Source organism: Salvelinus namaycush, chromosome 18 (assembly GCF_016432855.1).
Source record: "Salvelinus namaycush isolate Seneca chromosome 18, SaNama_1.0, whole genome shotgun sequence".
Lineage (NCBI taxonomy): Eukaryota > Metazoa > Chordata > Actinopteri > Salmoniformes > Salmonidae > Salvelinus > Salvelinus namaycush.
In genome coordinates, this window is record NC_052324.1 from 1679372 (window position 1) to 1707308 (window position 27937).

The 27937-nt window shown below is 42.6% G+C and overlaps 3 protein-coding genes across 3 annotated transcripts; 1 reads left to right on the forward strand and 2 right to left on the reverse strand.

Annotated features, from left to right (window-relative positions):
• Positions 1-2048: 2048 nt before the first annotated feature.
• LOC120062655 (UPF0561 protein C2orf68 homolog) lies at positions 2049-7618 on the reverse strand. The gene is made up of 4 exons (XM_039012696.1): positions 7422-7618; positions 4849-4964; positions 4611-4756; positions 2049-2718 (listed from the first exon to the last, which is right to left on the reverse strand). The coding sequence occupies exons 1-4, from the start codon at positions 7529-7531 to the stop codon at positions 2596-2598; spliced, it is 495 nt and encodes a 164-aa protein (XP_038868624.1). The 5' UTR covers positions 7532-7618; the 3' UTR covers positions 2049-2595.
• A 252-nt stretch (positions 7619-7870) lies between these two features.
• Positions 7871-13001, forward strand: LOC120063002 (U4/U6.U5 tri-snRNP-associated protein 2-like). The gene is made up of 13 exons (XM_039013065.1): positions 7871-8051; positions 8437-8509; positions 8612-8706; positions 8810-8946; positions 9167-9319; positions 9442-9667; positions 9817-9891; positions 10017-10084; positions 10233-10421; positions 10918-11060; positions 11175-11310; positions 11470-11556; positions 11687-13001. Exons 1-13 carry the CDS (start codon positions 7994-7996, stop codon positions 11738-11740), a joined length of 1494 nt encoding a protein of 497 aa, XP_038868993.1. The 5' UTR covers positions 7871-7993; the 3' UTR covers positions 11741-13001.
• On the reverse strand, positions 12682-24926 carry LOC120063498 (prosaposin-like). The gene is made up of 11 exons (XM_039013876.1): positions 24852-24926; positions 21422-21483; positions 20902-20976; positions 20241-20366; positions 19918-20052; positions 19674-19754; positions 19403-19580; positions 19017-19159; positions 13392-13463; positions 13077-13187; positions 12682-12896 (listed from the first exon to the last, which is right to left on the reverse strand). The coding sequence occupies exons 1-11, from the start codon at positions 24901-24903 to the stop codon at positions 12861-12863; spliced, it is 1071 nt and encodes a 356-aa protein (XP_038869804.1). The 5' UTR covers positions 24904-24926; the 3' UTR covers positions 12682-12860.
• Positions 24927-27937: the final 3011 nt, after the last annotated feature.

The window sequence follows — 27937 nt, forward strand, 5'->3', positions numbered from 1 at the left end:
ATGGTATTGTGAGCTCCTATAGTTTCCCGGTTGATGTAGAGCTTTATTATTTCCTTACTCACCCCTGACATGGCTGTTATGGTGGATAAGGGCTTTCTCGTAGACGACATTGGTCCGTGCAAGGTCTACCAGCCAGCCTTTCTGTCAAGACACACACAGATGCCAGCGCATGAGGTTAGGGAGACCCAATTCATTGCCAAGCTGAGAGTGCATGTTGAAAGAATGATCCGCGGAGTAAAGACGCACAAGCTGTTTGACACAGTCATCCCCCTGACCATCTCAGGCAGCGTCAATCAATTATTTGCAGTGGCGTGCCTGTTGGTCAACTATCATAACGGACCTTTGATCAGACCATGGGCCAAGCCAGCATAAATGTACATGTGCTTATTTGCTAGCAGCAAAATAAACCAATTATTATCTAGGACATACACCAATAATTTGTGTTGTAGTGAATATCAGTTTGTGTGGAGCTTGTATTGGCTTTAATTAGGAAATTAGTTTAGGGGTGGGGGAAAGAAATCAAGTAAACACAGAATAGCCAGAATGCAAGATTGAATACAATTGGCTGAATACTTTTCAGGTGCATTTTTTTATGGATATGGACTCACAAGTGTTATTGGCTTGTGCCAAAGCTGTTCTGTGTCTGTGCAGCTGTGAACTGGTGGTGCAGCAGGAATGTTGAGAGTAGTGCGCTGTCTGGTAAAGCAGGGTCACCAGATTGCACATAAAACTTCCTGCAACACAGGAGCAGTGGCTTTGGACCACGATCACTGGTACGGAGTGCTTTAACACCATCTGTGAAGATACGTGTGATGAAAGACTGAAGTGAGAAACAAGAATGATGTGGCCCATAAATAACAATAAACATAGTAGTGTCTGGTCTTCTTAACTAGGGGCTCATTTAACTATACAGGAATACAATGTGTCTCAGTAACACAATTACCAAACACTGCATCAACAGATCTTTACCAAATAACCTGTTAAGTGTGCAATTCAAAATTGGGATCCATCATTAAGATCTATTAAGAGTAAATGTTGACACTGTCCCACAGGAGATGTTTAACAATGTCACTAGTAGCTATCTATAACCTTTCCCTACTCTCATGCTGTGCGGTTTTTCACTCTTCCTCATGGACCTGTGACAGGCAGCCCTCATGGTGATCTCCAATCGTCAATGTATCTTTGTTAGATACTGTGGCTGGATACTGTGTATCTAACAAAGATACATTTTTGTTATTTTTAGCTAGGAAATATAGCTAGCAAGCATAATTTAAGAAAGCTAACAAAAATAAACATTTCCAGGTAGATTCTGTCAGCGTTACACATTTTACAAAGTAACTAGCTAGCTACAGTTACTAGTTAAATTAGCTAGCTAGCATGATTGTAGCTAGCTATATCTGTCACTGACTTGGTACTCACCTTCATAGTGGTCTATGTAGCTTCCTATATACATCTTGAACTAATTTTTGTTCTTGCTAGCTGGAGTCTCGTTGGCTGATTTAATAATTTGATGTAAATCATTAATATTAATTTGAGGCAAGTCCTGAAGACACCTAGTAAAAAAAACTGCGACATAGTAGTAGTAATGTTATATCGTCGATAACAACTAGAATGACTTTCATCTATAGTATGCGCCACCGGAAATTGCCACACCGGTAGGAAGTGTGCTTTGAACATTCGGTCATGGAATGTGCATAAGGGCTATTTACCTGATTCAGTTTATCAGTTGGAGTGAAAACCTACAGGTTGGTAGCTCTCCAGGAACAGGGTTGGAGAGCCCTGCGCTAGAGTCTAATCTGGCCATGTCATTTAAGATTGCATGAAGCGCATCGTCTGGAATTTTAACCATGACAATGACCTTCTCCCCCACACTAATGGTACTCCCATCACCATGCATCACCCAGGTCGTAAATTAAAACATTGACCTGGAATTGCGTAAGAGAAGGAGCTCGATTAACATACGATCTTGGCCACCTTTACCAAAACTGTATACACTAATCTGCATACAACCAACCACCTTTTGTGAATAAATAGCCAATAAACCCCTCTGGAAAATATCTATATTTAATATACAGTATGTAATACTGAAACAATAAGGACCTCTCCATAAATGTACATTATCAAAAATAAAGTCTCAGAAAATATAGGCCAATCAAAAATAAATTAGAATAGAGCGAAGTCATGACCACGGCACATTTGTAACAAACACAAAAAAACAGAACAGCTACGACCAAAAGATTTGCTCTCCAGCCTAATGGTCAAAGGTGGGGGGGTTACAGTTAAGGCCTGGCTCAGAGAGGGGTCCAGGTTGTATCAGCTAGGTCCTTGGGAGCAGGTTGACAGCCAATGCCAGTCCAATAGAGGAGCTATGAGGTCAGATCCATTTCTACCATTCTGTAAGTCAATCTATTCCACACAGAGGGGACGGCTTGGCTGTGTGAAGTCACTCGGATCCTGGCTTACAGTCCCTCAGGATGAGGGTCCACATTAGTCCTCTGCTACTAGCATTCTTTACATACAGGGAGAGCGTTGGCCAGAGGGTAAACAGAGGCTTCTTGGTCCTCCTCACCCGTTTGTCAACTCCATTCTCCTCCTTTAGCGTTTGTTCCGCCGCTTATCCATTTCCTTTCGAAGCCGGGCCTGCAGTGCCATCCTCATGGTGGAGTCCAGAACATTCTCCTCCGCTACGCGCTCCACCACCCTCTCTGGCTTATCCTCCTAAGAGACAGATGGAGCACAGGGGTCATGACAAGGACACATTGTACTGTATGCACCAGAATGAGGACAACCATAAAAATATTTAAGTGATAATGCCAGAGAAGCCAATGTTTGGAGGATATATTAGCATGGATATTCGGCTCGAGACGAAGTCAGGACACTGTTGTTCAGAGGAGCTAGTCAACAACACAGCTAACAATCACTTCAAACTGATGCTGGAAAGACTGCAAACTAGCTTAACGTCATTTAGTTGTACCTTTTTTAAATTTCACACACACACCTAGGTGATTCATGATTTAGACTGGCTGAGAAAGGCTGCTTGCCTGTCTGTCTCATCACGTTCATTACTATGGGGCAGCTGGAGATTGAATTTCAATATTGAAACATAGTTGCAAATGTCAGAGAGAGAGACAGCAAGGTTTATACAAATCTCCGCTGTTGAAAACTAAATGTTAGTCTAAAGGAAATGTGAGATAATGTCTAGATGTTTTTTTCTTGTGGAGATCAAGTTTATAAATTGTCAGATGGGTTGATGCGACAGTGCAGTCAGATGGAACATGGTAAATAGGCATTTTAACGTCATAGATTTAGCACGTGGTAACTTGTGGAATAGACACCGGCTGGAATGCGGTTTTAACCAAACAGCATTCAGGATTAGACTCACCCGTTGTATAAACATATAGGACACTTGAAAGTGTGAAAACTCTGCTGAAGGTGTTGAAACTACACTATATGGGCAAAATAATTTTGACACCCCTTCAAATTAGTGGATTCGGCTATTTCAACCACACCCGTTTCTGACAGGTGTATAAAAATTGAGCACACGGCCATGCAATCTCCATAGACAAACATTGGCAGTAGAATGGCCCATACTGAAGAGCTCAGTGACATTCAACGTGGCACCGTCATAGGATGCCACCTTTCCAATAAGCCAGTATGTCAAATTTATACCCTGGTCAACTGTAAGTGCTGTTATTGTGAAGTGGAAAAGTCTAGGAGTAACAACGTCTCAGCCGTGAATTGGTAGGCCACACAAGCTCGCAGAATGGGACCGCCGAGTGCTGAAGCTCGTAAAAAAATATTTTGTCCTCAGTTGCAACACTCACTATCGAGTTCCAAACTTCCCCTGGAAGCAACATCAGCACAACAACTGTTCATCGGGAGCTTCATGAAATGGATTTCCATGGCCGAGTAGCTGCACAAGCCCAGGATCACCATAAACAATACCAAGCGTCAGCTGGAGTGCTGTAAAGCTCGCCGCCATTGGACTCTGGAGCAGTGGAAATGCGTTCTCTGGAGTGGTGAATCTGGGTTTGGCAGATGCCAGGAGAACGCTACCTGCACAGTGCTAACTGTAAAGTTTGGTGGAGCAGGAATAATGTTCTGGGACTGTTTTTCATGGTTCGGGCCAGGCCCCTTAGTTCCAGTGAAAGGAAATCTTAACGCTATAGCATACAATGACTTTCTAGACAAATCTGTGCTTCCAACTTTGTGGTAACAGTTTGGGGAAGGCCCTTTCCTGTTTCAGCATGACAATGCCCCCATACACAGAAATGGTTTGTAGAGAACTTGACTGGCCTGCACAGAGCCCTGAACTCAACCCCATCGAACACCTTTGGGATGAATTGGAACACCAACCTAATCGCCCAACATCAGTGCCCGACCTCACTAATGCTCTTTTGGCTGAATGGAATCAAGTCCCCGCAGCAATTTTCCGACATCTAGTGGAAAGCCTTCCCAGAAGAGTGGGGGCTGTTATAGCAGCAAAGGGAGGACCAACTCCATATCAATGCCCATGATTTTGGAATGAGATGTTCGACGAGCAGGTGTCCATATACTTTTGACCATGCAGTGTATGAACGTGACCAATAAACTTGATTTGATAGACAGACCTTGAGTACGATGTAGGAGGTGACATGGCCAGAGTCAGCCTGGTAGTCCAGCCAGAAGAGCTCAGTTCCATGGGTCTCTGGCTCTGTACTGGACCCACTCTCATTCCACTCCTCAGTCTCTGCACCCACTCCTGGCTGAGATCCATCTGGAGATGCATATACATACATAAATCACCACTTACCAGATCCTTCCATCAAGTTGACAGAAGAGTTCATACTATCAGCAGTGTTTTCTTACTTCCACGTCGAGGATGGTACACTTGGATGTCTGGTCGTCGGGGGTGTCGGGAGGTAGTGGTGTGCCTGGGCCTCTGATGCTCATTGGCCTGCTTCACTTGCTTATCATAGTCATCTCTGCAAGACATCAAACAAGTCAGTGTAAAGAATCTATCAAAACATTTAGAGAGCATCTTGACTGGCTGTATCACCGCTTGGTATGGCAACTGCTTGGCATCCAACCGCAAGGCACTACATACAGAGGGTTGTGCATACGGCCCAGTACATCACTGGGGCCGAGCTCCCTGCCATCCAGGACTTCTATATCAGGTGGTGTCTGAGGAAGGCTCTAAAAATTGTCTAAGACTCCTGCCACCCAAGTCATAGACAAGCAATACGCACATAATCCAAAAAGTTGAAATAAATAAATTAATATCAGAATGAGCAATATATCGGACTCTGACATCGCTCAGTCTGATATTTCTTCATTTTACTTTTTGGATTATGTGTGTATTGCTAGGCATTATTACTGCACTGTTGGAGCTATAAACACAAGCATTATGCTGCACCTGCAATAACAACTGCAAATCCGTGTATGCGACAAATAAACTTTGATATACACTGCTCAAAAAAATAAAGGGAACACTTAAACAACACAATGTAACTCCAAGTCAATCACACTTCTATTAAATCAAACTGTCCACTTAGGAAGCAACACTGATTGACAATAAATTTCACATGCTGTTGTGCAAATGGAATAGACAAAAGGTGGAAATTATAGGCAATTAGCAAGACACCCCCAAAAAAGGAGTGATTCTGCAGGTGGTGACCACAGACCACTTCTCAGTTCCTATGCTTCCTGGCTGATGTTTTGGTCACTTTTGAATGCTGGCGGTGCTCTCACTCTAGTGGTAGCATGAGACGGAGTCTACAACCCACACAAGTGGCTCAGGTAGTGCAGTTCATCCAGGATGGCACATCAATGCGAGCTGTGGCAAAAAGGTTTGCTGTGTCTGTCAGCGTAGTGTCCAGAGCATGGAGGCGCTACCAGGAGACAGGCCAGTACATCAGGAGACGTGGAGGAGGCCGTAGGAGGGCAACAACCCAGCAGCAGGACCGCTACCTCCGCCTTTGTGCAAGGAGGTGCACTGCCAGAGCCCTGCAAAATGACCTCCAGCAGGCCACAAATGTGCATGTGTCAGCATATGGTCTCACAAGGGGTCTGAGGATCTCATCTCGGTACCTAATGGCAGTCAGGCTACCTCTGGCGAGCACATGGAGGGCTGTGCGGCCCCACAAAGAAATGCCACCCCACACCATGACTGACCCACCGCCAAACCGGTCATGCTGGAGGATGTTGCAGGCAGCAGAACGTTCTCCACGGTGTCTCCAGACTCTGTCACGTCTGTCACATGTGCTCATGTGCTCAGTGTGAACCTGCTTTCATCTGTGAAGAGCACAGGGCGCCAGTGGCAAATTTGCCAATCTTGGTGTTCTCTGGCAAATGCCAAACGTCATGCACGGTGCTGGGCTGTAAGCACAACCCCCACCTGTGGACGTCGGGCCCTCATACCACCCTCATGGAGTCTGTTTCTGACCGTTTGAGCAGACACATGCACATTTGTGGCCTGCTGGAGGTCATTTTGCAGTGCTCCTCCTGCTCAAAGGCGGAGGTAGCGGTCCTGCTGCTGGGTTGTTGCCCTCCTACGGCCTCCTCCACGTCTCCTGATGTACTGGCCTGTCTCCTGGTAGCGCCTCCATGCTCTGGACACTACGCTGACAGACACAGCAAACCTTTTTGCCACAGCTCGCATTGATGTGCCATCCTGGATGAACTGCACTACCTGAGCCACTTGTGTGGGTTGTAGACTCCGTCTCATGCTACCACTAGAGTGAGAGCACCGCCAGCATTCAAAAGTGACCAAAACATCAGCCAGGAAGCATAGGAACTGAGAAGTTGTCTGTGGTCACCACCTGCAGAATCACTCCTTTTTTGGGGGTGTCTTGCTAATTGCCTATAATTTCCACCTTTTGTCTATTCCATTTGCACAACAGCATGTGAAATTTATTGTCAATCAGTGTTGCTTCCTAAGTGGACAGTTTGATTTCACAGAAGTGTGATTGACTTGGAGTTACATTGTGTTGTTTAAGTGTTCCCTTTATTTTTTTGAGCAGTGTATAATAGCACAGATACAAAGATGAGTCCTCTATCCATCTCTACGGCCTGTTGGTCACACGCGTATCTGCCCGCTCATTGGCTAGAATGGTCCCACCTGATCGCGCCTGCCTTCCATCTTTGGGATATGCATTTTCATTGTTAGAGCGGTCACATGTATATATTGTCAATAGAATAGACAGTCTTTAGTTATAGTTAGGGACGTCCCAATGAACCCGTATTGCACTATCCCTTTGACGAGCGAAGGTCTCTGTTATATGTTGTGCGCATGCGTAGAAGTGATTAGCGTAATAGCGATTAATTTCAACATTATGTAGAAAACACTCGAAATTGAACATCTGCATGCTCTCAGAATTGATTACATTGATAAAATATACACTCCACATGTTAGCTCAGATTAACAAAGTTTAGTGATTCACCTGGCAATCTGGTTCCTTCGAATGTGGTGTAAGAAACCGTGGCTCATGTCCAAACGACCCGTGCGTTTATATTTGAGCTCTTGTTCTTCATCATCACGCAAAATCTCCATCGTGATTGACAATTGATTTAGTATTTCTTTATATGCACAACACCACAACAAACTGCATCGTAACGTTAATCAAGCTTTTAAAGTGGGATGTTGTCCAACTAGAATTGCACACGGAGTTACGAGCCTGTTCATAGTCTATTTTTAATATCACGTTTCTACACCGCAAATGATAATTGTCTCACATTTTGAATCGTCATTCATTATTTTATTTAAATTGTATAATAACCTATGTGTGAAAGCTGCGTTAATTTAGAGGCCCACATAAAAATGGCCAACATTATTCAATCTCAACCATTCGGTTTTCGCCAGAGTAAACGTGAAACTCGGGGTACATTCTGGTTGGCCATTTTGATCTTGTAGCCTGGAGTTTGCAGTGTTTTGGCGAGCTTGCTAGTGAGCTAAATAAAAACTCATCAGTGGCTTTAGCTAGTTAACTATACATTTTCTCCATACACAATAAAGATGAACGCTATGGTATCTGTAAAACGGGAGCGAGAAATTGACTTGGAAGACGATGAAGGTAGCTAGCCAACATATTTTAAAACTTGTATAAGCGAACTCTAGCTAACGTTCGATAGTAACACGCTAACGTTACTATAACTAGCGAACGTTGGCGTTTATTTCTAAACGTGTAGCTAGCTAGGTTAGCTGCTAAGTTAGCCTAAATCACATTGTTGGTAACTAGCTCTAGCTGGCTAATTATTGTTAGCTAGCTAAGACTACATTCAAGCATCAAACGTGTTTTTCCTAGCTGCGTTATTGTTTGCCGCCAGAGCAGAGGTTTCCTGTAAAAATAACGATCTGGTGTTAGCTAACGTTACCTAGCTAGATACGATTGTTGTCATTGTTAGTTAACATTTAGCTACACTTAATTATTTGTTGAAATTGTTATTTGTCTTACACAGTACCTGTGAAAATTGGCCGTTCGTCCGAGGACCGCAGAAGTCGCCATTGCCCCTACCTCGACACAATCAATAGGTAACGTCAACTGGCCTTAACATGGAAGATGCACAAGATAAGGCATTTTTTGAATGTGTACTCTTTGTATAAATCACCTCTAACACACACATTTGTCTTCAGGAGTGTACTGGACTTTGATTTTGAGAAGCTATGCTCCATTTCCCTCTCCCACATCAATGTATACGCCTGTCTCATCTGTGGGAAATACTTCCAAGGTAAAGTATCCAATACTTCAGATTAACGTTGTTCCCCCCCTCTCTACCTGAGAAGTGTAGAAATGATTTGACCTAGGCCGAAACCAATGCATGTATCTTCCAGGTAGAGGGCTGAAGTCCCATGCCTACACTCACAGTGTGCAGTTCACACACCATGTGTTCCTCAATCTGCACACCCTCAAGTTCTACTGTCTGCCAGATAACTACGAGATCATTGACTCGTCGTTGGAAGACATCACGGTGAGTCTACAGAGATGGGTGTGCACAAAATTAACTCTGTAATAAGAAAGAACATGTGTCAAATGTATCAATTCAAACAGGCACTGATTGAGTGGTGCTAAACTCATAGTTCTGAATTATAACTTTAACAGTTCTTGTTCAGTCATGGTTTATGCAATCATCCAGTGGTATGTGTCTAAAGTTATATAGTGGTGGTAATGTATTTTTATTTGTGTTTTAGTATGTACTAAAGCCCACGTTCACCAGACAGCACATCTCTGGATTGGATAAGCAGGGAAAGCTGTATCGAGCCTATGATGGCACCACCTATCTGCCTGGCATCGTAGGGCTCAACAACATCAAGGCTAATGACTACGCTAATGTGGTGCTGCAGGTAAGACTGTTATCCAACACAGAGTATCCACTGGTGAATCTGACATCTCACCATTCACATGCTGCTAAACATTTTCCTGTGTGTTGATCATTCATGTTGATTATGGTGAACTGTCCTTTCAGGCCCTGTCCAATGTGCCCCCACTGCGGAACTACTTTTTGGAAGAGGAGAATTACTGCGGCATCCGTAGGCCGCCGGGTGACATCATGTTCCTGCTGGTGCAGCGATTCGGTGAGCTGATGCGCAAACTGTGGAACCCACGGAACTTCAAGGCCCATGTGTCGCCCCACGAGATGTTGCAGGCCGTAGTGCTGTGCAGCAAGAAGAACTTCCAGATCACCAAGCAAGGTAGGATTTTATTATCACACATTCAGTGAGACACAGAGCCTCGATTCTCAAGAGCAAATTATTTTTAGTACAGTTAGATGTATGTTTTGGTATGTGTTGCATGTTATGTTGTGAATAAGCTATGCTGCTGATTGGTCTCTGTCCTTCAGGGGATGCTGTGGACTTCCTGTCATGGTTCATGAACGCTCTGCACGGCGCACTGGGAGGAACCAAGAAGAAACCCTGTGAGTGTCAGTGGGAGGTGGAGGGAATGATGTTGTGGTAGTGTTTTCTGCCTCATTGTACAACCTGTGAGATTAACAAAGATATTTCCCACTTCTTTCCCCCCTCTCTCCTATTGCTATTATAGCAAGCCTTACCAAAGTGTTCCAGGGTTCCATGCGTATCTTCTCCAAGAAGCTTCCTCACCCAGATTTGGTAAGTGGCTTATTGTCAACCCTTTGTTAAAGACTTCAACATTGTATCAAAGTTTAAATCCTTACTTGTGAATTCATGACTCTTCAATATGATTACATATTTGAACTATTAAATTGTCCACGTTACATGCCTTTCTCTCCCTCTCCAGCCACCAGAAGAGAAGGTGGCTCTGCTTCTGAAGGAGGAGTACCAGGAGGAGATGTCTGACACCACCTTCCTCTTCTTGACCCTTGACCTCCCCACAGCCCCGCTGTACAAGGATGAGAAGGAGCAGCTCATCATCCCACAGGTCCCCCTCTTCAACATCCTGGCCAAGTTCAATGGCAACACAGAGAAGGTACTGCCCTCAAACGCACTTAAATTTGTTCAGATGAACAGCACTCCTATCCCCATGCCAGCCATCTCGCCCATCGAGTGAGATGAAAACTAGCCTCGGAAGCCTAGGTTTCTCACATTATTATTTTTTTGAAAGCCTGGGGAAATTCTCCTCAGGAAGATGACAAAAAGGGGTGGAATACAGAGGTCAAGATGTAAACTAGTGATGCGTTGCCACTTATCAAGCCAATCAAATATTTAGCATGGGTGGATTTACAAACAGATGTTGTGTTTCTGAGAAGATTTCAGACTAGCAACAAGCTAGCTGGCAGAAGATACAAAAGTAACGCTGCTAGTGCTCCCATTCAAATGCAAAATCTTCCAAAAGCAGAGTCAACGAGACAAGATTTAGAATGTTGGCCTGTGAGACTTCAGCTTCTGTTTGAAAGAGATTTGATCATCTCTTGATTTTTATCACCTCTTCGACCTTTCCTCTGAACTCTCCTGTTTGCTTTTAGGAGTATAAAACATACAAAGAGAATTTCCTCAAGAGGTTCCAGTTGCTCAAGCTGCCCCCCTATCTCATCTTCTGCATCAAGAGGTTCACCAAGAACAACTTCTTTGTGGAGAAGAACCCCACCATTGTCAACTTCCCCATCACGTAAGTGACTGTTGCATACTTTCCCCATATACTCAGTTGTAATTTTGCATTGTGCTCAGCCTTATGATTCTGTGTGTGTTTTTGACTGACCCCTTGCATTTGCTCCTTGATCAGGAACGTAGACCTTCGTGAGTATCTGACAGAGGAAGCACAGGTCACAGAGAAGAACACAACCTATGACCTGGTGGCCAATGTGGTGCATGATGGGAAGCCCACTGAGGGGGCATACAGAATACATGTCCTGCATCATGTAAGTGACAGATGTGTGTTTTAAGATTATTTTTTTTGTGAACTCTACAGGTGCAAATTTGCAAAGCTTTAGATGTGCAATATTTCTTGATATTGTGAAAGAAAATACTCATCCTGTTCAGTTATTGGTGCTAATGTGTGCCTGTCTTTGTCACTGAAGGGCACTGGAAAGTGGTACGAGCTCCAGGACCTGCAGGTGACAGATATCCTGCCCCAGATGATCACACTGTCAGAGGCTTACATTCAGGTAAGTTCTATTGTCACATTGATCACTGATTATACAAGATGCTGTTCTCTAACTTATCTGTTTATGTGTAGATAAGTTACTGACTCCCACTAACTGCCAATTGTGTTGATGTGTGGGTTCTGTGTTCCAGATTTGGAAAAGAAGAGAGAGCGAAGATGACACAACTAACCACACTGGGGCGTGAATGAGGCATTTAATGAGCATTGATCATATTTAAAGATTGATTATACAGGAAAGAGCTGTCACTTGCTGGCTAGTGGTCAGACAGTATCCCGTGTAATTGGATACTGTCCAAGATGACCTCAGAGTAAGCCCCCACCACATGAGGACCAGGACATTTTATTTGCGGATTTTGGCTATAGCGAAAACAATGATGTTTACTATTTTTTGTTCTTCGCTTACATTTTTAACTGTAAATGGTAGATTAAACCAGCTTTGGCTTTTCTGTTTTCAGTCATTAATATTATTTGAGATTTTGCACAATTTGACACGTGTTGATTTGTCTTAGCCATAGTTGGGTCTTTATTTGTGAAACAAGGAAGTAAATACAATTCCAACATTTTGAATAAGACATGACCAAATAGTGAAGGTTACAAAAAGATGTTCATATTATAAGCAGTACATTATAGGATAAATATACTCATGTATACACAAATACTTCGGACTCACACATGAATATTACTTAGATCATAAAAATGGAACCTAAACATAGTTTAATATACAAAGGCAATGCATTGACATATTACTGGTTTAAAGGATTTCTCCATCAAAAGGAGGTATATGTTCACTCAAATACACTCAAGACACTTCACCACTTTATTTACTGTACCATATTTGTTTTCCCTGATTATGACTGATTTTATATGAATAACTTTATTGCAGATAACAGGGAAAAGTAACAATTAATTTCTAATGTAAATGAGGTATTATACTTGTGGATATATCTGCTTAAAAAGGTCCACAATTCTTTTAACTCAATCATTTACAGTATGTTTGAATGAATTACTTACTGTACTCGTAATGGCCCACACAGTGAAAATCAAACCTGACACCATCAAATCATCTCAGTGCTACACCATTAGCCTAACACAAGTACAAATCTAATGAAGGAAATATACAGACATTTTTCTCAAATTGCTCAACAGTGCAATATAATACCTGTTAAATTAAATGTACAGAAAAATTAAGGCAACAGTGCAGTCATTAACAAGTTACATTCTTAAACACACTTAGCAGTTAATAAATGCAGATAATTCATCATAGCTTCATCCATGAAGGGAGATCTCTGGGTGTGGTTTTCAGCTCTAGTTCCTCATGACCTTCTGGCAGAAGTCTACCATCTGGAGTTGTATCAAAATGAAACCAGATCAGATATAATGCACTATACCAAAACATTGATGTGGGTAGTGTTGTTTTTCAGACAATAAACCCTGGCTTGTACTATGCTCTAGTTTGCTTATTTACCTGTAGTTTGGGTTGTTGTATCAGATAGTAAACCATGGCAGATCTAGTTTACTTACGCCACACTCCTGAGAGGTTTTCACATCCCTGCAGATGTAAATGGGTCCCCAGGTACACTGGTTCTTCCTCAGAAGATGCTGCTCTTTCACAACAACACACACATCAGCTCTCTGGAGGACACAGTGACAAATAGCTGATATACTGACTAAGAGAAGACTCAGTCACTCTACACACAATCACACCACTGTTGTCACTGGGACAGTCAATCTACAAGAGTATTGGTCTGGGGATTATAGACAGTGAGGTTAGGAGTGTCATACACTGTAGAGACAGTGGAGGACCTCCTATGGCTCTGATGTGAATGGTTTAATTACCTCACATGCATCCATATGGCTTCCCAGAACCTTCTGCAGCCTGGGGCCATAGAGTTTGGTGAACATTTCACACTGGAAAGAACACAAAGACGGGTATAATGAAACTGACTTAACTGCTACTCGCTGTTTATTATCTATGCATAGTCACTTTACCCCTAACTAGATGTGCATTCGGAAAGTATTCAGACCCCTTCACATTTCGCTACGTTACAGCCTTATTCTAAAATCAACTCTTTACATACTTTGCATTCGGAAAGTTTTCAGACCCCTTCCCTTTTTCCACATTTTGTTACGTTACACCCTTATTCTAAAATGGATTAAATAAAAAATGTTCCTCGTCAATCTACACACACTACCCCATAATGACAAAGCAAAAACAGGTTTTTAGAAATTTGTGCAAATGTATTTAAAAAGAAAAAATGGAAATATCACATTTACATAAGTATTCAGACCCTTTACTTAGTACTTTGTTGAAGAACCTTTGGCAGTGATTACAGCCTCGAGTCTTCTTGGGTATGACGCTACAAGCTTGGCACACCTGTATTTGAGAAGTTTCTCCCATTCTTCTCTGCAGATCCTCTCAAGCTTTTAAAACTGAAATACCTTTACATAAGTATTCAGACCCTTTTCTATGAGCTCAGGTACATCCTGTTTCCATTGATCATCCTTGAGATGTTTCTACAACTTGATTGAAGTCCACCTGTGGTAAATTCAATTGATTGGACATAAGTTGTAAAGGCACACACCTGTCTGTCTATATAAGGTCTCACAGTTGACAGTGCATATCAGAGGACAAAGGAAGATGGTGGAAGTGGATACTGAGTTCGAATTAAGCAGCGCGTCCAGCAAATTTGGTGAAGACAAATGTTCTGAATGGACAAGAGTAGTATTTGAAAGTTGGAACAAAAAGGAAATTGTCTAAAATTGGAGTGGATGATACGTGTGTAAATGATAATGAATCACTTCTTTTTGGGATGCGTTTGTTGAGTAAGGCTGCATATGTGGAAAACTCGTTTGAGGTGTTAAAAAATGGTGAAGTATGCGCTTGGAAAAGTGGAGTCTGTCAGAGTGATCAGGAGAAGTATTATGTTGATTAATTGTATTTCTGAAGAGCAGAGGAAGATTGCAGTGGGCCTCAAAAGAATCCGGACAACAGAAGTTTTTTTTGTTTTGATTTTCGGTGTAGGGCACCCGTCAAAGGAGTCATCTCAGGGGTGGCGATGGATGTTCAGGCAGAATACCTGAAGATAATTCCTGGTGTGGTTGGTGCCTGGTGTCTGACCCCGATGGGTGAATGGTGGAAAAGAAGAAAGTCTGGCAGTCCTGTTGTTTTTTTAATAAAGAGCAAATGCCTACACATGTGAAGCTTGGTTATGTAAGATATGCCGTAAGAGCTTCCGTCCCCAAACCACTGGAGTGTAAGAATTGTAAAGGATTTGGCTATGTTTCAAGTGTTCAGGTGAACAGAGTATACTGTAGAAGGATGACGGTGTTGCATTTGTAGTGGGGATAATGTTCCTGGAGTGCCCTGTACGGGTGAAGGAAATTGAGGTGGCAAAAAATTACAGCCTGTAGTAAAAGTTTGCTGCCAGACAAAATATCACCTTTTTAACGCACAGGATGATTTTGTTGCGTTCATTGCCACAGTATAAACTGAACAGCAAGTCTCAAAGAAGTCGAAGAAACTGGACATTATTGTGGTTAATGGGACTCAAGGATTTTACATCTGAAGAATTGCAAGGGGTACTGGTGCCGGAAGACCCGCCCTCCCAGGTTCCCCTTCAGCCTGTGTAGGGATCAGATCAGTTTTATTTTTTTTAACAGAAATTTTGTTTTGATTTATTTTATAAATTTTTTGGATAGATTTTTGGGGGGAATCCTGTTTACATCCCGCATAGTAGGTGGCGGGATGCACATTACATTGTGTGATTGACAATATATCATAGAAGAAGTGCATACAAACATCTCTGCAGCACTCCACCTATCAGGCCTTTATGGTAGAGTGGCCAGACGGAAGCCACTCCTCAGTAAAAGGCTCATGATAGCCTGCTTGGAGTTTGCCAAAAGGCATGTAAAGAGCTCTCAGACCATGAAAAACAACATTCTCTGGTCTGATGTAACCAAGCTTGAACTCTTTGGGCTGAATGTTAAGCGTCACGTCTGGAGGAAACCTGGCACCATCCCTACGGTGAAGCATGGTGTTGGCGTCATCATGCTGTGGGGATGTTTTTCAGTGGCAGGGACTGGGAGACTAGTCAGAATCGAGGGAAGGATGAACGGAGCAAGGTACAGAGATATCCTTGATGAAAACCTGTTCCAGAGCGCTCAGAACCTCAGACTGGGGCGAAGGTTCACCTTCCAACAGGACAACGACCCTAAGCACACAGCCAAGACAACGCAGGAGTGGCTTCAGGACAAGTCTCTGAATGTCCTTGAGTGGCCCAGCCAGAGCCCGGACTTGAACATGATCTAACATCTCTGGGGAGACCTGAGAATAGCTGTGCAGCAACGGTCCCTATCCAACCTGACAGAGCTTGAGAGGATCTGCAGAGAAGAATGGGAGAAACTCCCCAAATACAGGTGTGCCAAGCTTGTAGTGTCATACCCAAAAAGACTCGAGGCTGTAATCACTGCCGAAGTTGCTTCAACAAAGTACTGAGTAAAGGATCTGAGTACTTATGTAAATGTGATATTTTTTTTATACATTTGCAAAAATTCTAAAAACCTGTTTTTGCTTTGTTATTATAGGGTATTGTGTGTAGATTGATAAGGGGAGAAAACGATTTAATACATTTGTATTACATCTGTATTACCTCAATTACCTTGACTAACCTGTATCCCCGCATATTGACTCGGTATCGGTACCCCCTCATTATTATTATTTACTCATTGTTATTTTATTGTTATAATATATTTTTTTACTTTATTTAGTAAATATTTTCTTAACTCTTAGTTTTTTTTAAATGGCATTGTTGGTTAATATGGCTGCAATCCCGTTAACGGGATGATATGACAACAGCCAGTGAAAGTGCAGGGCGCCAAATTCAAACAACAGAAATCTCATAATTAAAATTCCTCAAACATACTATTTTATACCATTTTAAAGGTAATCTTGTTGTTAATCCCACCAAAGTGTCCGGTTTCAAATAGGCTTTACAGCGAAAGCACCACAAACGATTATGTTAGGTCACCGCAAAAACAGTCATTTTTCCAGCCAAAGACAGGAGTCACAGAAAGCAGAAATAGAGATAAAATTAATCACTAACCTTTGATGATCTTCATCAGATGACACTCATTGGACTTCATGTTACACAATACATATATGTTTTGTTCGATAAAGCTCATATTTATATCCAAAAACCTCAGTTTACATTGGCGCCATGTTCAGAAATGCCTCCAAAATATCCGGAGAAATTGCAGAGAGCCACGTCAAATAACATAAATACTCATCATAAACTTTGATGAAAGATACATGTTTTACATAGAATTAAAGATACACTTGTTCTTAATGCAACCGCTGTGTCAGATTTCAAAAAGCTTTACGGCAAAAGCACAATATTCAATAATCTGAGAACAGCGTTCAGCCACAAAAGGAAGCCATACAGTTACCCGCCAAATTGTGCAGTCAACAAAACTCATAAAAAGCATTATAAATCTTCACTTACCTTTGCTGATCTTCGTCGGAATGCACTCCCAGGACTCCCACTTCCACAAGAAATGTTTGTTTTGTTCGGTAATGCCCATCATTTATGTCCAAATAGATATTTTTGTTAGCGTGTTTGGTATACAAATCCAACGTCAGGAAAGCGCGTTCACTAAAACCTGACGAAATGTCAAAAAGTTCCGTAACAGTCAGTAGAAACATGTCAAACGATGTATTGAATCAATCTTTAGAATGTTTTTAACATAAATCTTCAGTATCGTTCCAACCGGAGAATTACATTGACTTCAGATATGCGATGGAACAGAGCTCCCTCTCATGTGAACGCGCATGGTCAGAGCATGGCCAGGTCATGGTAGACCTGACTATTTCTGTCTGTCTCCTTCGGCCCCACTTCACAGTAGAGGCATCAGACAAGGTTCTACAGACTGTTGACATCTAGTGGAAGCCGTAGCAAACTCAGCCATATCCCACTGTTTGTTCAATAGGGGCTGTGTTGAAAATCTACCAACCTCAGAATTCCCACTTCCTGTGTGGATTTTTTCTCAGGTTTTTGCCCGCCATATGAGTTCTGTTATACTCACAGACATCATTCAAACAGTTTTATAAACTTCAGAGTGTTTTCTATCCAATACGAATAATAATATGCATATATTAGCAACTGGGACTGAGGAGCAGGCAGTTTACTATGGGCACCTCTGTGCACCTTTCATCCAAGCTACTCAATACTGCCCCTGCAGCCATAAGAAGTTAAAATCCTCTTAAGGATCTGTCACTTTTTTTTCTTCTTTTTTTGTTGTTGCCTAAAATGACATCTAACTGCCAGTAGCTCAGGACCTGAAGCAAGGATATGCATATTATTGATACCATTTGAAAGGAAACACTTTGAAGTTTGCAGAAATGTGAAAATAATGTAGGAGAATGTAACACATGGTTAACGATAATACAAACACAAAAACATGTATTTTTATTTTTTTATCGTCTTTTTGAAATGCAATAGAAATGCCATTATAGAATATTGCATTTCAGACACCAGCTAGATTTTGGCCACAAAATGGCAGCAGTGCGTGTGCAATGTTTCAGATTGATGCAGGGAAGTATTGCAATACAGGACAATATTTTGTATCAAGTCTGCCCAAATGTGCCAAATTGGTCAATTGATACATTTTAAAGTACTTAACTATAGAGAACATACACAAATTATATGGTAATACAAAATCTAAGTTTACCCACTCCCAGGAATGTCATACATTAGCTTATACACTAACTTTCACACATCTAGATGGCGGGCTGGGTGGGTATGGAGCCAGAGACAGCAGGGTTCAAAATGTAGAACCCAGTTCCTACATTTGAATATAAAAATGGATTTTATCAAACAACTTTGCTACATTTGATTTCTGGGACCCTCAGGATGACAAATCGGAGCAAGATTACTGAATGTAAGTACATTATTTACCTTCACAGGTGAATGTATCAAATCAGTTTCCGTGATAAAAGTTTTTTGTTCCTGTGCACTCTCCTCAAACAATAGCATGGTATTTTTTTCACTGTAATAGCTACTGTAAATTGGGCTGTGCAGTTAGATGAAGAAGATTTTAAGCTTTCTGCCCATATAAGACATGTCGATGTCCTGGGAAATGTTCTTGTTACTTACAATGTCATGCTAATCACATTAGCGCATGTTAGCTCAACCGTCTAGGTAGAGGGACACCGATCCCGTAGAGGTTAAGGGCTTGTATGTAATCATTTCACGGTAAGGTCTACTACACCGGTTGTATTCGGTGCATGTGAAAAATCTAATTTGATTTGTTTTTCACACCGTTGAATGTTTTTTGTTATTCTGTCTCTTACGGTGACTACAGCATAGATCACTATGTTTAGGCCTACTCCTGGAACTGGTAGTGGTGACAACTTGTGCAAACTCAGAGACTTCTCATACACTAAATTAAAATGTAGGGGCAGACCTTGGGGATGGTGTTGGGGTGCTTCAGGCAGACAGACTGGAGGAAAGAGGAGGTCTGAGATTCAGTGGCGTTGAGACCCAGGTGGAACCGGCTCAGAACCGCCATCGTACGGCAGGAATCACAGTCAGAGGATAGGAGCATCTCTGGAGAGGAGGAAGGGCGGGGGAGTCAGGGTTACAGAGGGCTACAATGTGGAAGAGCAGCACCAAGTGAGACGGACAATCTACAGACCATGGACTGCATAAACAACGAGGGGTGAAGAGGAGAGAGCAGAAAGGAAATGTGTTACCTACCACAGTCTTCTATCAGTATAGACGACACACCACGCATATAACTTTATGATTGAGGAGGATAGAGCCCTGGTCTGAACAAATTATCCCACTCACCCATGCTGTTGGTCTCCTGGAACAGGTGCAGCAGGGCACAGATGGAGTAAGGGGCGGCTGACGGCAGCAGGAAGTTAACTATCTTCTTGCCATACTTGTTGATGAAGTCATTGCACTGGTCCTTGTAGCTGGCAGGCAGAAGGCCACACACACCTCCCATTAGCTTCACTATGGCATCCTGCAAGGTTCAAGGGGAACAAGGGTGTCCAGCAAAAAGTGTTTTTGTCTGTGTGTTAGTGGGTGCAGACGTATGAAAATAAGAATGCATTACCTCAATCTTATCCGTAGGCAAAACGCTCTCCAGTTTCTTCATGAGATAAACACAGAAGGTACATTGTGGGCTGACCTGCACCTAGAGAGGAGATGACATGGTGACAGAGCGTTCAGTGCAGACAGATAATGACTAACTGACAGCCAAATAATTTAGAACAAGACAAACACATTGACAAACAAACAGAAAGGGCATGAATGGGACTTCTGCTCCTAAACTGTACAAAAGTTCAGCTCTCACTCGCCTCTGGGTTGGTGCCTGAGTCAAGGACAGCGTTGGACAGGTCCATGTCAGTGATGGTAGGAGAAAGCTGTTTAGGTGCTCCCCTCTTTGAGTGGACAGCACACAGTCCCAATACCATACATGTCTCACCTGGCTTCTACAGATATGAAGGATGGAGGAAGAGCGTTAATAGAGAAGAAGACCAGTAAGTTCTTGTATAATCACAAAATCATCGCCCTTGAATGTATCATAAAAGTGAACGTAAAAACATTTTTGATGGTTATGTTGTAGCCCTGTAAACCAGACTTCCCTATCTCTGTATGTTTGCAGTGCTCAGGAACTCACCAGTATGCCAATGAGGTACTGGAGGGCTTGGGGCAGGTACATCTGAACCTGGGATACACAGTGGCTTTGAGCCACACCTCCGGGGAGGTGCAGACACAGGTCATCCAGGGTGCTGTTGATCAGCTCCTAAACAATCAACACAGGTACATATTTCTTAATTATATTATTTAACTTTTAGATATGTGTATATTGTTATAAATTGTTAGATATTACTGCACTGTTGGAGCTAGGAACACAAGAATTTTGCTACACCCGCAATAACATCTGCTAAATATGTGTGTGACCAATACAATTTTATTTGATTTTGATATACAGTTACACTGTTGGTGACTCACTTTGATGAGGGGTGAAATTATCTGTCAATTTGACATCCTTCTAGCAGACTTTGTTTCAAGATCAGAGTTCAACATAATGTAGTCTCTGTTGACTAGTGTAAGGGAGTTTTTGCTAGACATTATATTCTATATTTGCACTGTAAACGGGAACTGAAAGATGGCGGAGGAGAGGTCTGAGACCAGATGTTTTTTAGATGTACATATATTTCTGGCTACAGACATTGAAGTATAAGTAACACTTTCTGGTCAGGGTGTTTTCTGCATCTCTGGCTATAATTTTATTTTATTGAGCAACATACTTCAGCAGAATCAGAATGGGTACTCACCTGGGTGTCTGTGTTGGAGATCATGTCTGTGAATAGCTCAATGATCTGGCTGCAGTCTGAACAGATGTCAGATGTCTGGTAGAAGGACATCAGAGGTGAGAGGTCAGTGATTCACTATAATTGACCATTTCAGGCATAATCTCCTACATCTCTAATTTAACAACCACATGATCTTCAGCTTGTGTACAGTTCAGGCCTGAAAGCTCTGGTGAAAAAAGGGACACCACAACAACCATCTTTTTAAAGTTGAAAATGACTTGTTGCTAGTGTGTGAAAGCAGAAGTGAAACAGGCTTGGTGTGTTAATAGAAATATGTGGCCAAGAGTTATCTATAGATGAATGATTTGTGAACCAAGTACTGGGGCGTATCTTCTAGAATAGAGAATACAAGCTATACAATTGGTAACTGTTAAGAGGGGACTTGGGTATAGTCTCCATCAAACCTGGTCCTGGAAGACTCATGTTAGATCTGTTGGTGTTTTATGCATACAGTAATTATATTACAGTAGTTATATCTTACTGATGACTGCTGTGTGATGTCCAATTTGGCCCTGGTAGGCTCACGGATGACCATGGTCTCACCTGTGAAGATCCCGCAGAATAACTCACAGTTTAGTTAGTTACTAAAAACAAAAGTTGTTAACTAGGTCAGGTCTGAACCAGTATCTGTGCATTAGAGACCTCTCTAATGCCCAGAAAGCTCAGATTCAAACTTCCATTCACCAGCTCTGCAAGCATTATAATGTAAAAATACGTTCATTGCTCAACATGGGTGACAGGCAGCGTAGTGGTTATGATAGTTGGGCAAGTAAATGAAAAGTCGCTGGTTCAAACACCAGAGTTTACCAGGTGAAAAATCTGTCGATGTGCCCTTGAGCAAGGCACTTAACCCTTGTTGCTCCAGGGTCGTCGTCAATAATGGCTGATGTGCAGGCATAATCAAAGTGTCACTGGACTAGTGCACTTGCCACAGTCTTTAGGTTGTCTATATCTACGTTTCCATTCAATTGGTGACAGATTTTCATGCGAATATTCTAAAATCTGCATATAAACAATATGAACATTTCACGCTTTCCTTTAGGAAAATTTGGCACCGGATAACGTGACCGGGAACATTTAAATTTACTGAAAATTTGAGAAATTGACCTCAGATTCAACATTGCGCAGGCAGCGCCGTCAATAAACGAGGGATATTGGCCAAATGAGCCACATTTATTTGTCCTTAAAAACAGCCTAATAACAAATTACAAAACACTATTCCTTTTGTTTCGATATGTAGCATAAGAAAAACTTTATAGCCTATTTTTTATTGTTTTTTTGGGCTACTTTCCTACAACAATAATTGTCCACCTCGCGGTTCAGGTGTCGGGTATTTGAGCACCAAATGCATCAAGGCATTGCATGCATAGGCCTATAGGCTTAGGTGTCCACTGTATGATATTAATATTTTAAAAACAAATATAGCCTATATAAAGGAAGAGAAGCTTACACCTAGCCCCAGGGAGATGGAGAGAGAGATATGCCGGCGGCATGCTACAACACAGCCATGCATTTCTTTATGTATGATGGCTACTGCGTCTGCTATACAGATATAGACTTACAGAAGGAGGTTAATTCGTTAGTTTTCTATCAGAATATGTTGTATTATGATAAGCATTATACTGTTAGATTATAGGAGTAACTCTAGTAGGCCTAAAACATTTCTCCTCACCTCAAGTTCAATTGTCGAAGTCAGTGCACTGCCTTCATATCATAGGCTTGCAGTAGCCAAAGCTTAATAATAGCAACACCAAACCTTAACAAAAGTTTTTAAACTTTATTAGGGTAATATCAAAAGTAAGCGAAGCTATTGTTTATAGCGAAAATATGAGCATGCTATTATATTAGCAAACACAGCATTACAGCCAAAGCAAATGGCTCAACATAATTTCATAAAATACTTTCGAACTGATTTAAACATTCACAAAAGTTTTGAATAGGCTATATTGCAGTAACTACCAACAAAGGCCAGCGCCTACCATACCTAACACATGACAGAAATAGGCTAATGTTCTTTATTTTACAACAGACCTACTTATAACCTATTTTAAACTAAATCATTAAAAAGACAAATGTTATTTAGCCAATACAAATCTCTGAACAGAATTAAACAAAACAGGTTTTGCATATTTTAAAAAACAGGTTTTGATTAATAAATAGGCTTACAATAATAACAATGATATACAATAATAATAATAATAATGATAAAACAAATGATTATAAATACATTTCAATTCTAAAACTGCATCCTACCTGAATAGGGAGTTGCACAGTAGCCTGCATATGGCCTTGCCAACATTCTTCTCATCTTAGTCCACTACAATATTAAAACTTATATTAAACTCCCATTGTAGGCTTCACTATAGGCATACTATTTGTCCTCACGTTTGTTTTACTTCAATGAAAAAGGCCTCCTTCACAATCAACAGTAGCCCAGGCCTAGGTACCTCTCTCAATCTCTCTCCTCAGCAGCAGGCCAGCGCACACAAGGCGTGAGAGAATGGTGCTGAAGACCGAATTCCGGGTGTAGTCTATGATAGACAGCCTCTCTTGGACAATTTGGCTGGCTACAATTTTATTTATTGACTTTTAATTTTTTTATCGGCCAAAAACCGCAATTACCGGCTAAGGGAAACCGTGGCGCATTTTCCTATCAGAGTTGTGTTTCCATCAAATTTACTTGTTGCCGATACAAGTCTGTGTGTCAATACGTAGTGCACATAAAATAATTTAAGAGGTGAAATTACTCAAATAAAAAATACAAGTTAAATGAGTTTCCATCGTATTTTCAACTCTAGGCCTACTGATGGTTTTGTCACAAAAAGTGTAGCAAATGTGCTGACTCGTATGCATTTGCGCTCTAGCTATCCGTTTGCAGATACAATGCAGGTATAGCCTACTACATGATGAGATTATAATGGACAACAGTGACGATATTATTTTTCTTTGTCAAATGGCGTCGATGATCATGTCACCAGAATAAGACCCTCCATATTTATTGAAAGGAGCATCAACCTCATCACTGTGCACTTTCAAGTGATGAACTGTGAAGTTCATCATACTGTAATGTATTTAATCCGTAGCCTAATAAACTGCATGCGTTCCCATGATTCCATTACATTTTTAAAAATCTCACATATACGCTACTTTACTGCATAAAAAGGTTGGATGGAAACCTGGTTAATGTCAAGCCATTTTGAGGATGCTGGAATTATATTTTGGATGAACGTGCGCATGGCTACAGTCAATCAATCAATCAATCAAACACATGTATTTATAAAGCCATTTTTGCATCAGGAGACTTTTGAAATAGCCTAATCCGATTAAAACATTGTGACTGTTTGTGTTTATCCCACATATAAAACGCAATACATTTAAAAAGTGGAATTATACATATTTAGGCTATATTCATGCGTTGGGTTCTAGGTGCGCGAGTAATAGCCGCTCGGATTGGAGAGGAGGCAGAGTACATGTTAAACTTTCTTGAATAACTGGGCCTGCCGGTTGCATATGTGGCAACATTATTATAGGACGACCCGAGAGAATGGGTTAGAACTTAGCTCTGACATGTTTAAAAATATATTTTTAATCAAAGCTCTCGAGTTCCAATATTGAATTGAATGTATTACATGTTAGGCAAACGGAAAAGGCAGACATTTATGTTCCATAATCTGGCTTTACTAATTAATGAAAAAAGCACTGTGGTCAAAGTCTGAAAATAGCACGACTGCTTCCTAGCGCAGTGTAAACTCATATATTAGTGCAAAATACACCAGGTCTATTTTTGTAACTGATGAAACAATGCAGCGACAGCCATTCAGTGACAGAGACTCGATGCATTGTCTGACAAGGATTCGCCAAAAAGACTGTCAATATAGAATCATATATTAGCTAGGGTAGTATCTACTTACCGATACAAAAATATGCAATAAAGATCGAAACAATAAATTGTAAAACCGCCATTGTAAGAGAGAACAGAGTATGATTTACAGTCGGCCCTGAATCAATAAAGGGTGACAGTAGGCTATCCAATGGCTATGAGTCCGGAAGCACAGATTGACTCGCAGCCAATCAGGGAGACAGGAAATAATGCATTTAGGCATAGTTTATTTTTAAGTTAAGGCAGTCGAAAAAAATAACAACATAGTGACATGTTATGTTTGCTGTGTCAAATGACCTTACCAGTTGACATGCTTACAAAAAACTTAAACAGAGTTAGGGTACTAAGGGGTAACTGCCCCCCCCACCCCCCTGTAATTCCCATTTAAACCACAAGATGTCACCAAATTATTTTACCAACACTTTGCCTGGCTGCCACTGCTCTTGCTCAACAAAAAATGTCCTTGGAGATATTTCAACAAAACGATTTTGTGGTAAGTTGATCTATTTTTTTACATTTTGATTTTTTTTTGATATATTCCACTGCTACTGAGCATACTACATTTACATTTTACATTTAAGTCATTTAGCAGACGCTCTTATCCAGAGCGACTTACAAATTGGTGCATTCACCTTATGACATCCAGTGGAACAGCCACTTTACAATAGTGCATCTAGATCTTTTAAGGGGGGGGGGGGGGGGTCAGAAGGATAACTTTATCCTATCCTAGGTATTCCTTAAAGAGGTGGGGTTTCAGGTGTCTCCGGAAGGTGGTGATTGACTCCGCTGTCCTGGCGTCGTGAGGGAGTTTGTTCCACCATTGGGGTGCCAGAGCAGCGAACAGTTTTGACTGGGCTGAGCGGGAACTGTACTTCCTCAGTGGTAGGGAGGCGAGCAGGCCAGAGGTGGATGAACGCAGTGCCCTTGTTTGGGTGTAGGGCCTGATCAGAGCCTGAAGGTACTGAGGTGCCGTTCCCCTCACAGCTCCGTAGGCAAGCACCATGGTCTTGTAGCGGATGCGAGCTTCAACTGGAAGCCAGTGGAGAGAGCGGAGGAGCGGGGTGACGTGAGAGAACTTGGGAAGGTTGAACACCAGACGGGCTGCGGCGTTCTGGATGAGTTGTAGGGGTTTAATGGCACATGCAGGGAGCCCAGCCAACAGCGAGTTGCAGTAATCCAGACGGGAGATGACAAGTGCCTGGATTAGGACCTGCGCCGCTTCCTGTGTGAGGCAGGGTCGTACTCTGCGGATGTTGTAGAGCATGAACCTACAGGAACGGGCCACCGCCTTGATGTTAGTTGAGAACGACAGGGTGTTGTCCAGGATCACGCCAAGGTTCTTCGCGCTCTGGGAGGAGGACACAATGGAGTTGTCAACCGTGATGGCGAGATCATGGAACGGGCAGTCCTTCCCCGGGAGAAAGAGCAGCTCCGTCTTGCCGAGGTTCAGCTTGAGGTGGTGATCCGTCATCCACACTGATATGTCTGCCAGACATGCAGAGATGCGATTCGCCACCTGGTCATCAGAAGGGGGAAAGGAGAAGATTAATTGTGTGTCGTCTGCATAGCAATGATAGGAGAGACCATGTGAGGTTATGACAGAGCCAAGTGACTTGGTGTATAGCGAGAATAGGAGAGGGCCTAGAACAGAGCCCTGGGGGACACCAGTGGTGAGAGCACGTGGTGAGGAGACAGATTCTCGCCACGCCACCTGGTAGGAGCGACCTGTCAGGTAGGACGCAATCCAAGCGTGGGCCGCGCCGGAGATGCCCAACTCGGAGAGGGTGGAGAGGAGGATCTGATGGTTCACAGTATCGAAGGCAGCCGATAGGTCTAGGAGGATGAGAGCAGAGGAGAGAGAGTTAGCTTTAGCAGTGCGGAGCGCCTCCGTGATACAGAGAAGAGCAGTCTCAGTTGAATGACTAGTCTTGAAACCTGACTGATTTGGATCAAGAAGGTCATTCTGAGAGAGATAGCAGGAGAGCTGGCCAAGGACGGCACGTTCGAGAGTTTTGGAGAGAAAAGAAAGAATGGATACTGGTCTGTAGTTGTTGACATCGGAGGGATCGAGTGTAGGTTTTTTCAGAAGGGGTGCAACTCTCGCTCTCTTGAAGAAGGGACGTAGCCAGCGGTCAAGGATGAGTTGATGAGCGAGGTGAGGTAAGGGAGAAGGTCTCCGGAAATGGTCTGGAGAAGAGAGGAGGGGATAGGGTCAAGCGGGCAGGTTGTTGGGCGGCCGGCCGTCACAAGACGCGAGATTTCATCTGGAGAGAGAGGGGAGAAAGAGGTCAGAGCACAGGGTAGGGCAGTGTGAGCAGAACCAGCGGTGTCGTTTGACTTAGCAAACGAGGATCGGATGTCGTCGACCTTCTTTTCAAAATGGTTGACGAAGTCATCTGCAGAGAGGGAGGAGGGGGGGGGGAGGGGGAGGGGGAGGAGGATTCAGGAGGGAGGAGAAGGTGGCAAAGAGCTTCCTAGGGTTAGAGGCAGATGCTTGGAATTTAGAGTGGTAGAAAGTGGCTTTAGCAGCAGAGACAGAAGAGGAAAATGTAGAGAGGAGGGAGTGAAAGGATGCCAGGTCCGCAGGGAGGCGAGTTTTCCTCCATTTCCGCTCGGCTGCCCGGAGCCCTGTTCTGTGAGCTCGCAATGAGTCGTCGAGCCACGGAGCAGGAGGGGAGGACCGAGCCGGCCTGGAGGATAGGGGACATAGAGAGTCAAAGGATGCAGAAAGGGAGGAGAGGAGGGTTGAGGAGGCAGAATCAGGAGATAGGTTGGAGAAGGTTTGAGCAGAGGGAAGAGATGATAGGATGGAAGAGGAGAGAGTAGCGGGGGAGAGAGAGCGAAGGTTGGGACGGCGCGATACCATCCGAGTAGGGGCAGTGTGGGAAGTGTTGGATGAGAGCGAGAGGGAAAAGGATACAAGGTAGTGGTCGGAGACTTGGAGGGGAGTTGCAATGAGGTTAGTGGAAGAACAGCATCTAGTAAAGATGAGGTCAAGCGTATTGCCTGCCTTGTGAGTAGGGGGGGAAGGTGAGAGGGTGAGGTCAAAAGAGGAGAGGAGTGGAAAGAAGGAGGCAGAGAGGAATGAGTCAAAGGTAGACGTGGGGAGGTTAAAGT